This window comes from Bufo bufo, chromosome 3 (assembly GCF_905171765.1).
Source record: "Bufo bufo chromosome 3, aBufBuf1.1, whole genome shotgun sequence".
Classification (NCBI taxonomy): Eukaryota; Metazoa; Chordata; class Amphibia; order Anura; family Bufonidae; genus Bufo; species Bufo bufo.
The window spans coordinates 479,628,385-479,642,850 of NC_053391.1; the positions used below are offsets into that span (position 1 = coordinate 479,628,385).

Consider the following 14,466-nt stretch of genomic DNA (forward strand, 5'->3'; position numbering starts at 1 on the left):
ACAAAACTTTTCCACATCTCTGCCATGCTAACCCTGCCCTCAGATTAGCTGGGCGTGACACAGCTGCGTTGGCGACCTCTTGCTCCTCCTCTGCCTTCGGCTTCCACTGGTTCCCCTGTGACATTTGGGAATGCTCTCAGTAGCGCGTCTACCAACGTGCGCTTGTACTCGCGCATCTTCCTATCACGCTCCAGTGTAGGAAGTAAGGTGGGCACATTGTCTTTGTACCGGGGATCCAGCAGGGTGGCAACCCAGTAGTCCGCACACGTTAAAATGTGGGCAACTCTGCTGTCGTTGCGCAGGCACTGCAGCATGTAGTCGCTCATGTGTGCCAGGCTGCCCAGAGGTAAGGACAAGCTGTCCTCTGTGGGAGGCGTATCGTCATCGTCCTGAGTTTCCCCCCAGCCACGCACCAGTGATGGGCCCGAGCTGCTTTGGGTGCCACCCCGCTGTGAACATGCTTCATCCTCATCCTCCTCCTCATCCTCGTCCTCCAGTAGTGGGCCCTGTCTGGCCACATTTGTACCTGGCCTCTGGTGTTGCAAAAAACCTCCCTCTGAGTCACATCGAAAAGACTGGCCTGAAAGTGCTAAAAATGACCCCTCTTCCTCCTCTTCCTCCTGGGCCACCTCCTCTTCCATCATCGCCCTAAGTGTTTTCTCAAGGAGACATAGAAGTGGTATTGTAACGCTGATAACGGCATCATCGCCACTGGCCATGTTGGTGGAGTACTCGAAACAACGCAACAGGGCACACAGGTCTCGCATGGAGGCCCAGTCATTGGTGGTGAAGTGTGTCTGATCCGCAGTGCGACTGACCCGTGCGTGCTGCAGCTGAAACTCCACTATGGCCTGCTGCTGCTCGCACAGTCTGTCCAGCATATGCAAGGTGGAGTTCCACCTGGTGGGTACGTCGCATATGAGGCGGTGAGCGGGAAGGCCGAAGTTACGCTGTAGCACAGACAGCGAACAGAGGCAGGATGTGAACGCCGGAAGCGCGAACAGACGGCCCGCACTTTATGCAGCAGCTCTGACATGTCGGGGTAGTTGCGAATGAACTTCTGCACCACCAAATTCAGCACATGCGCCAGGCAAGGGATGTGCGGCAAACCGGCTAGTCCCAGAGCTGCAACGAGATTTCGCCCATTATCGCACACCACCAGGCCGGGCTTGAGGCTCACCGGCAGCAACCACTCGTCGGTCTGTTGTTCTATACCCCGCCACAACTCCTGTGCGGTGTGGGGCCTGTCCCCCCAAACATATGAGTTTCAGAACGGCCTGCTGACGTTTACACCGGGCTGTGCTGAAGTTGGTGGTGAAGGTGTGTGGCTGACTGGATGAGCAGGTGGAAGAAGAGGAGGAGGAAGCTGAGTAGGAGGAGGAGGAGGAGGAGACGACAGGAGGCAAAGAATGTTTCCCCTGCGATCCTTGGCGGCGGAAGGACGTGCGCCAAACAGCTCTCCGCCTGGTGCCCAGCCGCCACTACATTTACCCAGTGTGCAGTTAGGGAGATATAGCGTCCCTGGCCGTGCTTACTGGTCCACGTATCTGTGGTTAGGTGGACCTTGCCACAGATGGCGTTGCGCAGTGCACACTTGATTTTATCGGACACTTGTTTGTGCAGGGAAGGCACGGCTCTCTTGGAGAAGTAGTGGCGGCTGGGAGCAACATACTGTGGGACAGCAAGTGACATGAGCTGTTTGAAGCTGTGTGTGTCCACCAGCCTAAATGACAGCATTTCATAGACCAGTAGTTTAGAAATGCTGGCATTCAGGGCCAGGGATCGAGGGTGGCTAGGTGGGAATTTACGCTTTCTCTCAAATGTTTGTGAGATGGAGAGCTGAACGCTGCCGTGTGACATGGTTGAGATGCTTGGTGACGCAGGTGGTGGTGTTGGTGGTACATCCCATGTTTGCTGGGCGGCAGGTGCCAACGTTCCTCCAGAGGCAGAGGAAGAGGCCGAGGCGGCGGCAGAAGAGGCCGAGGCGGCGGCAGCAGCAGCAGAAGAGGCCGAGGCGGCGGCAGCAGAAGAGGTAGCAGGGGGAGCCTGAGTGACTTCCTTGTTTTTAAGGTGTTTACTCCACTGCAGTTCATGCTTTGCATGCAGGTGCCTGGTCATGCAGGTTGTGCTAAGGTTCAGAACGTTAATGCCTCGCTTCAGGCTCTGATGGCACAGCGTGCAAACCACTCGGGTCTTGTCGTCAGCACATTGTTTGAAGAAGTGCCATGCCAGGGAACTCCTTGAAGCTGCCTTTGGGGTGCTCGGTCCCAGATGGCGGCGGTCAGTAGCAGGCAGAGTCTCTTGGCGGCGGGTGTTCTGATTTTGCCCACTGCTCCCTCTTTTGCTACGCTGTTGGCTCGGTCTCACCACTGCCTCTTCCTCCGAACTGTGAAAGTCAGTGGCACGACATTTATTCCATGTGGGGTCTAGGACCTCATCGTCCCCTGCATCATCTTCCACCCAGTCTTGATCCCTGACTTCCTGTTCAGTCTGCACACTGCAGAAAGACGCAGCAGTTTGCACCTGTGTTTCGTCATCATCAGAGACGTGCTGAGGTGGTATTCCCATGTCCTCATCATCAGGAAAAATAAGTGGTTGTGCGTTAGTGCATTCTATCTCTTCCACCCTTGGGGAAGGGCTAGGTGGATGCCCTTGGGAAACCCTGGCAGCAGAGTCTTCAAACAGCATAAGAGACTGCTGCATAACTTGAGGCTCAGACAGTTTCCCTGATATGCATGGGGGTGATGTGACAGACCGATGGGCTTGGTTTTCATGCGCCATCTGTGCGCTTTCTGCAGAAGACTGGGTGGGAGATAATGTGAACGTGCTGGATCCACTGTCGGCCACCCAATTGACTAATGCCTGTACCTGCTCAGGCCTTACCATCCTTAGAACGGCATTGGGCCCCACCAAATATCGCTGTAAATTCTGCTGGCTACTGGGACCTGAGGTAGTTGGTTCACTAGGACGTGTGGCTGTGGCAGAACGGCCACGTCCTCTCCCAGCACCAGAGGGTCCACTAACACCACCACGACCATGTCCACGTCCGCGTCCCTTATTAGATGTTTTCCTCATTGTTCCCGTTCACCACAATTTTGAGAATGGCAAATTTGGGAATGCTTTTTCAACCCAGAAAAAAAAGTGTGCTTTTACGGTCACTACAAATAACTTGACCAGCTAAAACAGTGCAGATTTGGTTGAATAGAGATGCGAGACCTGTTTTTTTTTGCGCTGTGTGACAGGTATACAGGGAGTGCAGAATTATTAGGCAAGTTGTATTTTTGAGGATTCATTTTATTATTGAACAACAACCATGTTCTCAATGAACCCAAAAAACTCATTAATATCAAAGCTGAATATTTTTGGAAGTAGTTTTTAGTTTGAGCTATTTTAGGGGGATATATGTGTGTGCAGGTGACTATTACTGTGCATAATTATTAGGCAACTTAACAAAAAACAAATATATACCCATTTCAATTATTTATTTTTACCAGTGAAACCAATATAACATCTCAACATTCACAAATATACATTTCTGACATTCAAAAACAAAACAAAAACAAATCAGTGACAACTATAGCCACCTTTCTTTGCAAGGACACTCAAAAGCCTGCCATCCATGGATTCTGTCAGTGTTTTGATCTGTTCACCATCAACATTGCGTGCAGCAGCAACCACAGCCTCCCAGACACTGTTCAGAGAGGTGTACTGTTTTCCCTCCTTGTAAATCTCACATTTGATGATGGACCACAGGTTCTCAATGGGGTTCAGATCAGGTGAACAAGGAGGCCATGTCATTAGATTTTCTTCTTTTATACCCTTTCTTGCCAGCCACGCTGTGGAGTACTTGGACGCGTGTGATGGAGCATTGTCCTGCATGAAAATCATGTTTTTCTTGAAGGATGCAGACTTCTTCCTGTACCACTGCTTGAAGAAGGTGTCTTACAGAAACTGGCAGTAGGACTGGGAGTTGAGCTTGACTCCATCCTCAACCCGAAAAGGCCCCACAAGCTCATCTTTGATGATACCAGCCCAAACCAGTACTCCACCTCGCTGGCGTCTGAGTCGGACTGGAGCTCTCTGCCCTTTACCAATCCAGCCACGGGCCCATCCATCTGGCCCATCAAGACTCACTCTCATTTCATCAGTCCATAAAACCTTAGAAAAATCAGTCTTGAGATATTTCTTGGCCCAGTCTTGACGTTTCAGCTTGTGTGTCTTGTTCAGTGGTGGTCGTCTTTCAGCCTTTCTTACCTTGGCCATGTCTCTGAGTATTGCACACCTTGTGCTTTTGGGCACTCCAGTGATGTTGCAGCTCTGAAATATGGCCAAACTGGTGGCAAGTGGCATCTTGGCAGCTGCACGCTTGACTTTTCTCAGTTCATGGGCAGTTATTTTGCGCCTTGGTTTTTCCACACGCTTCTTGCGACCCTGTTGACTATTTTGAATGAAACGCTTGATTGTTCGATGATCACGCTTCAGAAGCTTTGCAATTTTAAGAGTACTGCATCCCTGCAAGATATCTCACTATTTTTGACTTTGTCCTTCTTTTGACCCATTTTGCCAAAGGAAAGGAAGTTACCTAATAATTATGCACACCTAATATAGGGCGTTGATGTCATTAGACCACACCCCTTCTCATTACAGAGATGCACATCACCTAATATGCTTAATTGGTAGTAGGCTTTCGAGCCTATACAGCTTGGAGTAAGACAACATGCATAAAGAGGATGATGTGGTCAAAATACTAATTTGCCTAATAATTCTGCACGCAGTGTAGGTTTAATCACAGAATGACACTTCTATCAGCACGCTAGCGTGTGTCTTAGGTTTTTCTGAATGACACTATCAATAACTTCAATGTAAGATTTTCTTTTTGGGATAGATTTCAAGTAGGCCTGAAATACCACAAACTAGTTATTTTCAGAATGGCAAATTTGGGAATGCTTTTTCAACCCAGAACAAAAAGTCTGCTTTGACGGTCACTACAAATAACTTGACCAGCTAAAACTGTGCAGATTTGGTTGAATAGAAATATCAGGTCTATTTTTTAGGCGCTGGGTGACAGGCTCAATTTGCCCCTGATGTAATATATGGCCAAAAAATAACCACACTATTGATGGTTAAATGCACTTCGGTGACACAGGCTCAGCCTGCAGCTGATGTAGTATATGGCCAAAAAATAACCAGACTGTTGATGGTTGAATGCACTTCGGTGACACAGGCTCAGCCTGCAGCTGATGTAGGATATAGCACAAAATAACCACACTATCGATGGTTAAATACACTTGGTGATAGCTCGTGCTGGCGCACCACAAGTCACAAAATGGCCGCCGATCACCCCAGAAAAAAAGTGATCTAAAAACGCTCTGGGCAGCCACAAAAAAGTGAGCAAGTCAATAATAGCACTTCAATGATCCACAGCTGCAGATCGATCACAGAATGAAGTCTTTTGGAGGAGTTAATCTGCCTAATCTCGCCCTAACGTCGCAGCTGCAACCTCTCCCTATGCTTGAATCAGCAGAGTGATGTGCAGCGCTACGTGACCCAAGCTTATATAGAGGCTGGGTCACATGCTGCACTGGCCAATCACAGCCATGCCAATAGTAGGCAAGGCTGTGATGGCCTCTTGGGGCAAGTAGTATGACGCTTGTTGATTGGCTGCTTTGCAGCCTTTCAAAAAGCGCCAAGCAAGCGCCGAACACCGAACCCGGACTTTTACGAAAATGTTCGGGTTCGGGTCACGGACACCCCAAAACAGTACCCCTATACAGTTCGGGTTCGCTCATCCCTACTTATGACCTATCCAGAGAATAGGTTGAGTTAAAACGTCTCAGAAAGCTCTTAATAAGCAGGGGACGGTGCAAATTGAAAATTGCAAGTTTTCCCACAAATATGGCATCTCAGTGCCCAATACGTTTTGTTAAGCGGTTCTTCTGGGTGCGGAAATGCCATAAATGTGGACATAAACTGCTGTTTGGCTATACTGCAGGGATCAGAAGTGAAGGACCTCCTTTTGGCTTTTCCATCGCAGATTTTGATTGGTTTACTGGCGCCATGTTGCTTTCAAACAGTGTCTGGGGGAACGGCACGGCTATTTTGTGACAACCATATACGTTTTTTACTCTCAAGGGAGCTGTGTGAGGACCAATTTTCATTATCATTGGTTTATTTTGGGGTATCTATGACTTTTTGATCACATTTTGGGAAACTGGATAAAGAGAAAGCAGCAATTCTGTCTTGCAGCATACACGGTGGGAAAAATGACAATTTTATTCTGCTGGTCTGTACTAGAAAAAAAAATATCTGAGACCCATATATTTGTTTCTTTTTCTGGCAATGATCTTTTGTGGGGGCACATTTTTTGTGGGATAAGGCGATGTTTTGATCAGTACCACTTTAGACTAAACAACTTTTTGATCTCTTGATATTTTGGGGAGGCAAGGTGTTGTGGCATAGTCATGGTGATGTCAAATGTCTTTTTTTTTTTGTTTAGTTTTACATGTTAAAAGAATTTTTGAAAATAAACTCATGCTTTTATGTCACCATTTTCGGAGAATAATTTTTTTTTTCTCTTGTGCAAGAGCTACCGTATTTTTCGCCCTATAAGACGCACCTAGGTTTTTGAGGAGGAAAGTAATAAGAAAAAAAATTTGAACCAAATGGTGTGCTTTTGGTGGGTTTTGAACTAATAGGGGATCTGTGGGCGACACTGTTGTGGGGGATCTGTGGGCGACACTGTTGTGGGGGATCTGTGGGCGACACTGTTTTGGGGGATCTGTGGGCGACACTGTTTTGGGGGGGGGGGATCTCTGGATGGCTCTTATTGGGGTCTCTGGATGGCACTGTTATGGGGATCTGTGGATGACACATATATAGCATCTTTTTTTTTTTTATGATGCTCACAAGACAGGGTAGATCATATGATACTTTTATAGAGCAGATTGCTATAGCTGCCACAGTACCTGATAAGTAACATAGTTTATAACAGTTTATAAGGCTAAAAAAAACAAAAAAAACATTGGTCCATCCAGTTCAGCCTGTTATCCTGCAAGTTGATCCAGAGGAAGGAAAAAAAAACTTTGAGGTAGTCTATATATATATATATTTTTTTTATTCCTTTTAAATGAGTTAATTCTAAAGGGGAAATGGGAAGAGGATGTTTAACAATATCTCCAGACCAATGGAATGACATCCTGGCTTTAACTCCTAGTCTTACATTGAATGAATCTCAGAGACTATCCCAGCTGTACCTACTCCACAGAGTGTATAGAACCCCCAAACTTCTATTCAAAATAGGTGTGCGACCGGACTCCACATGCCCTAGATGTGGCGCAACGGAAGCAACTCTGCTTCATATGATATGGAACTGCCGAGAGTTGGGAAAATACTGGGAAGAGATACGAGAAATCATACCTGTAACAACTCCGATACGTTTGCCCAATGATCCCATAATCTGTGTGCTGGGTATACTAGACTCCATAGGATTAAATGATAAACTATCCTTATGTGTTCACTAAGCATTGGATAAGAAATAGGCCTCCTAGCAAGCAGGAATATATAAATAGGATGAATACGATTCAACGTCTTGAAAGAGGGGTATACGTCAAAAGAAAATGCCCAAACAAATTCTGGTCAATATGGCAGGGCTGGATTGAATCTGGAAGCTTAGCTTCGTTGGCACTGACTAGGGATTGTTTGAGAGGACAACTGTCCTTAATGGGACATCTGTCTTAGTTTAAGCTACATTTTAATGAGGATCTAGGGTTCAACTTATTGTTATCTTAGGTGGACATGACATCCTTTGTGAAATGTTTAATAAAATACAGTAAGGGTAAGGTGGTGTAATCATCTCTCTGCAAGACAAACTCTAGGGAGGGAGGGGGAGTTGGGTGAAAGTTAAATTTGTTATTTAACAAAATCTCTGTAATGTCATTGCATCATATTTCTGTCCATGTAAATGACTGACAGGATCTTGATCATTCTGTACAAATGTGTATTTTATTGATAATTTATTTAAAATCAATAAAAATGATTTTTGATTTTTTTTAAAAAATATAAAAAACTAAAAAGGATGTGGTGATCATCATTGATTACGGCATCTAATCCACCGGGATCAGAGTTTTCAGTGAAGGATATAGCAGGGCCCTTGGTGCTGATTGGGAAAGCACAGCTTCTGTGCCCCCCCCATGTACAGTGACGGCCAGGAAGGGATTAATGTATCACTTAAAGGCTATGGACAGATTTGGGAGGCAATTTTTTCATTATTGCATTGTACTCATTTTGAGCTAAAAATCATTTTTTGAACTGGTCTTTTTTTTTTGTAAGCTCTGTGTTCCATCAGGCAGCTCAGCTGATGGCTCCTCATCTCGGACCTTATAAACACTCATTATAGCTCAATTCTTATCTTACTGCTAAGAATGTGGCTTATATAAGTGTTTTTGAGCCATTAGTAATTTAGAGATAAGCGTTATTAGAGGACAGACCCAAATTGAAGGTACAACCCTCACAGCTAGGCAAAAGTTAATCCTTTATGACAAAGCTTAGGAATATTTTTAATAAAGACCGACTGAGAAAAATTATTTTAAGCCCAATATGAGTAAAATGCAATCATTTTTAAAAAAATTGCCTCAAAAGTGTACATAGTTTTTCCTTCAAGAGTCATGTACCTGTGACCAAGACAGATTTTTATGTTCTGGAAGCAGTTTCCCAGTACTGGAGAAATAATTTCTGGGTAAATGTCTCAGAGCATTTTTTTTTTGCAGTGAATTACGGTAGCCCAATTAATTTGTATTACTGTGTTGACCCACTTTGTCATCCACTGTATCTTCAAATCTCGTAGAGCTTCAGCAAACTCCTCTTTCACATCCTTTTCTTTCTCCGCTTCTTTTTCTTTGTCCTTACTGCCATTCTTTGGTTTATTTGAAGATGGTATCAAGTGATAGTGCACAGAAACAACATCCTGCAAAAGGACAAAAGGCGTGTTTCTATGTTACAGTTTCAGGATGAAGTCTGCATGAAAACTGTTAAACTACATGTGAAAATCAGAACTGTTGACTTAGGTTGTGTTCATACAGACAAGTGACTTAGGGCCCTACTACAATGCCTGATATTTGGGCAGGACAAGCACCAATAGATGATAACACATCCATCAGCACTTGTTTACAGTGGTCTACGTCACAGGCCGATGCAAAGCGATTGGTAGGAATGACTGCTACAACAGTTGTCTCCCCCCCCCCCCCCCCCCCAATTCAGTTCTACCGATTATCGGCAACACATCCCCATCATGGAGATGTGTTGCCGATAATCGTGCATTTTTCATCCTGGTGAAGGATGAGCGCTAGTCATTTATCAGCTAACCGGCAGCCCGATTATACAGGCCAGTTATGGGTAATGAGAGTTACTGTGAGTGCTTGTTCCCTATAACTGCCCCAAATATCATTTACAGACGGTATATCTAGTTAGAAAAGTTACATTTAGCGTGTGTTCAGCAGTCTGGTTTTGGCAAACACTTTCCTATCAATTTGGTACAATGATATACTTATGTTCGAAATGAATGTCAAAAGTATTGCTTACAAGTAGGGTTGGGCGAACCCGAACTGCAATGTTCGGGTTCGTACCGAACTTTGCGAAGTTCGGGTAACCGGGCCTGAACTTTGACCTGAAGTTCGGCCGAACCACGCGAACCCGAACTTCACCAGGTTCGCTCATCCCTACTTACAAGTAATAAAATTAATAAGAATATCAAAAGAATCAAATTGTTTATACAGAATCACAAGTGCATGAGGACTGCAACTCGTCACTAAACCACCTGTGCATGTTCTACAGTAGAGAAGCAATTTAAGGCTACTTTCACACTAGCGTTCGGGGCTCCGCTTGTGAGCTCCGTTTGAAGGCTCTCACAAGCGGCCCCGAACGGATCCGTCCAGCCCTAATGCATTCTGAGTGGATGCGGATCCGCTCAGAATGCATCAGTTTGTCACCGTTTGTCCTCCGCTCCGCTCCGCTCAGCAGGCGGACCCCTGAACGCAGCTTGCAGCGTTCGGTTGTCCGCCTGGCCGTGCGGAGGCAAACGGATCCGTCCAGACTTACAATGTAAGTCAATGGGGACGGATCCGTTTGAAGTTGACACAGTATGGCTCAATTTTCAAACGGATCCGTCTCCCATTGACTTTCAATGTAAAGTCAAAACGGATCCGTTTGCATTATCATGAAAAAAAAATAAAAAAAAATAAAATAAAAAAAATTTTTTTTTTATTCATGGTAATGCAAACGGATCCGTTCTGAACGGATCTAAGCGTTTGCATTATAGGTGCGGATCCGTCTGGGCACATACCAGACGGATCCGACCTAAACGCAGGTGTGAAAGTAGCCTAAACTGTTGAGACATCTACAACGGCAATAATTTATACAACGTTGGGATCGTTAAAGCAGTGCAATCTGCAGGCAGAATGTTATAGAGCAGGAGGAGCTGAACAGATTGATATCTAGTTTTATGGGAAAATATTTAGTAAAATGTGTAATAGCTGTACACAGGGGAGGTGTTATCAGTGATTGATAGCATTCTCTGTGTATAAGTGTATATAAGAGATAGGTGACAGTCACTGATAGCTGTACACAGGGGAGGTGTTATCAGTGATTGATAGCATTCTCTGTGTATAAGTGTATATAAGAGATAGCAGTCAGTCACTGATAGCTGTACACAGGGGAGGTGTTATCAGTGATTGATAGCATTCTCTGTGTATAAGTGTATATAAGAGATAGGTGACAGTCACTGATAGCTGTACACAGGGGAGGTGTTATCAGTGATTGATAGCATTCTCTGTGTATGTGTATATAAGAGATAGGTGACAGTCACTGGGAGGTGTTATCAGTGATTGATAGCATTCTCTGTGTATAAGTGTATATAAGAGATAGGTGACAGTCACTGATAGCTGTACACAGGGAAGGTGTTATCAGTGATTGATTGCATTCTCTGTGTATAAGTGTATATAAGAGATAGGTGACAGTCACTGATAGCTGTACACAGGGGAGGTGTTATCAGTGATTGATAGCATTCTCTGTGTATGTGTATATAAGAGATAGGTGACAGTCACTGGGAGGTGTTATCAGTGATTGATAGCATTCTCTGTGTATAAGTGTATATAAGAGATAGGTGACAGTCACTGATAGCTGTACACAGGGGAGGTGTTATCAGTGATTGATAGCATTCTCTGTGTATAAGTGTATATAAGAGATAGGTGACAGTCACTGATAGCTGTACACAGGGAAGGTGTTATCAGTGATTGATAGCATTCTCTGTGTATAAGTGTATATAAGAGATAGGTGACAGTCACTGATAGTTGTACACAGGGGAGGTGTTATCAGTGATTGATTGCATTCTCTGTGTATAAGTGTATATAAGAGATAGGTGACAGTCACTGATAGCTGTACACAGGGGAGGTGTTATCAGTGATTGATAGCATTCTCTGTGTATAAGTGTATATAAGAGATAGGTGACAGTCACTGATAGCTGTACACAGGGGAGGTGTTATCAGTGATTGATAGCATTCTCTGTGTATAAGTGTATATAAGAGATAGGTGACAGTCACTGATAGTTGTACACAGGGGAGGTGTTATCAGTGATTGATTGCATTCTCTGTGTATAAGTGTATACAGAGATAGCAGTCAGTCACTGATAGCTGTACACAGGGGAGGTGTTATCAGTGATTGATAGCATTCTCTGTGTATAAGTGTATATAAGAGATAGGTGACAGTCACTGATAGCTGTACACAGGGGAGGTGTTATCAGTGATTGATAGCATTCTCTGTGTATAAGTGTATATAAGAGATAGGTGACAGTCACTGATAGCTGTACACAGGGGAGGTATTATCAGTGATTGATAGCATTCTCTGTGTAGGTGTATATAAGAGATAGGTGACAGTCACTGATAGCTGTACACAGGGGAGGTGTTATCAGTGATTGATAGCATTCTCTGTGTATGTGTATATAAGAGATAGGTGACAGTCACTGGGAGGTGTTATCAGTGATTGATAGCATTCTCTGTGTATAAGTGTATATAAGAGATAGGTGACAGTCACTGATAGTTGTACACAGGGGAGGTGTTATCAGTGATTGATAGCATTCTCTGTGTATAAGTGTATACAGAGATAGCAGTCAGTCACTGATAGCTGTACACAGGGGAGGTGTTATCAGTGATTGATAGCATTCTCTGTGTATGTGTATACAGGGATAGCTGTCAGTCACTGATAGTTGTACAGAGGGGTGAAGTATAGAAAGAGCAGAGGTGTAAATGTAAATTTTTAACTTGAAACCAGCAGTATAATTTTTAACCAAAACACTCAGGATTTATGGTTCTACATCACATTACAATACTGTTATGTGAACAGAAAAAGTCACCAATAAGTGTTAATATTAAAAGGGTATTAATATCACTTACAATGGGTGCGTATCACTAAGATATGCCCCCCTTGTCTGATAGGTGTGGTAGGTACAAGGAGAACGGAGCGGGGAGACCTGTTTCTGGAGGACCCCGGGGTTGCTCCCATACAAGTGAATGAGCGCGGACTGCGCACGCACGGCCCCTGCTCCCATTCATTTCTATGGGGCAGACGGAAATAGCTTGGCTATTTTCGGCGGCCCCATTGAAATGAATAAGGGGTGGCTGCGCATGCGCAGTGCGCACTCCATTAATTTCCCGGCTCCATTCTCGTTGTAGGTGTGTGTCCCAGAGGTGGGACCCGCACCTATCAGACAATGGGGGCATATCCTAGCGATGTGATGGCAAAACCCCTTTAAGAATACTGTGAAACATTTAAATACAATTTTTAAGGCTAATTTTAATATGGAGGCATATTGCTCAGATAGTACTTTATGCCCATAGCAGTAGTTCTAAAAGCAACATGCACAAATCTAAATACTACAGGAAATATATTCTCATTCAGTACCCACCATCTTAAAGAGTAAACAATTGATCTACAACGAGGTGTAAATCTCTCACTTTACTATTGAATCTGGTTCCAGTTTGGTCAGCAATCCATACTATGAATGCTAGGGCGCCACCATAGTACAAACTATTTTGAATGCAAATCATTGCAGTCAGCACACCCCATTCGCAAACCTTCCAAAACCGGTGCACAGGATCAGTCCTTACTGCAACTTTTTTTTTTTCACAGGAATTTAAAAAAATACATCTTCAATGAATGAGTGAACTGCTTACATGTTTTCAACTACTCAATCCTAGCAATGATAAGAACTCTGAAAAGTTCAGAAGCAGTTCACTCATTTACTGAAGACGGATTTTTTTAACTCCTTAACCTCAGATCCTATTGGAATATTGGATTCCCTTTAACATCTTAAGGGTGATGCCTGGTTTGGTATTAAAGGTGTTGGCCTATCTGGGACATTGATGGTGTATCGCTATCAATGTCAGATAGGCAAGGGTCCCAACTCTGGGACCTGCTCCCATCTACAGAACAGGGCCTATGAAGTGAAGGAGAGCCAGGCGCATGCACAGCGTGCATTCTATTCATTGCTATGGGAGTTCTGAAAACAGCCGAGCGAACGCACTAGGCTATTTTTGGAAGTCCCACAGCAGAGAATGGAGCGCACACCCAGCAAGTGCAGCCACCTCTGTATTCACTGCTATAGGACTACCAGGGCTCAGCTATTTTCACAACTCCGATAATGGTGAACAGAGGTGGGCCATGCATGCACAGTCGCTCTCTGTTCACTTCGGGGGTTCCTTTCTGGAGATAGGAGTGGGTCCCAGAAGTATGACCCGTACCTATCTGACATTGATGGCATATCTTAGCGATATGCCATCAATGTCCCAGATGGGCCTGCCCTGTCGACATAGCTGTATGAAGGCTTGTTTTATGGCAGGTATATTTTCTAACGGCACCATTTTGAGGTAGATGCAACTCATTTTTAGGGTTTCGTCTTTATGGTGCTCACGGTGCGGTAATAATTATATTAACTTAATTTTGTGGATCAAGTTTCTACCAACAGAGATTTTTTTTAAAGGGCAAGCTATAGTCCTTATTGATATCATTTTGGGATATGGGGGACCTTTTGATAATTTTTTTATGAATTTTTTGAAGGAGGAGAGGTGACAAAAAATGATAATTTTGAAATTGCAGTGGGGATTTTTTTCTACAACTTTCACCATGCAGGTTAAATAATGAGATTATTTTAATAAATTAGCTTTTTGCCGACACAGATACCATTTATGTTTACTTGTACACTTTCTTCAACTTTTATTTATTTTAATTTTTTTTTGCATCTTTTTCTTGAACCTGGGATCTTTTGCTCGCTTGCACTGTATACTGTAATACTCTGGTACAGTGGACAGTGATTCTGCTGGAAGCAGAATGTAATAGCTACTGGGACATGGCCGGCCTGGGGCCTTTTCAGAAGGCCCCCAGCTGCCATGCCAACAAAGTATTCAGCACTCCTCGACTGCT

The 14,466-nt window shown here is 44.3% G+C and overlaps 1 protein-coding gene across 1 annotated transcript in view; it reads right to left on the reverse strand.

Annotated features, from left to right (window-relative positions):
- Positions 1-14,466, reverse strand: part of TPP2 (tripeptidyl peptidase 2) — an 89,159-nt gene that overhangs the window by 20,353 nt on the left and 54,340 nt on the right. The window contains 1 exon segment of the mRNA XM_040425252.1: positions 8,811-8,962. Coding sequence (XP_040281186.1) covers positions 8,811-8,962 — 152 coding nt within the window.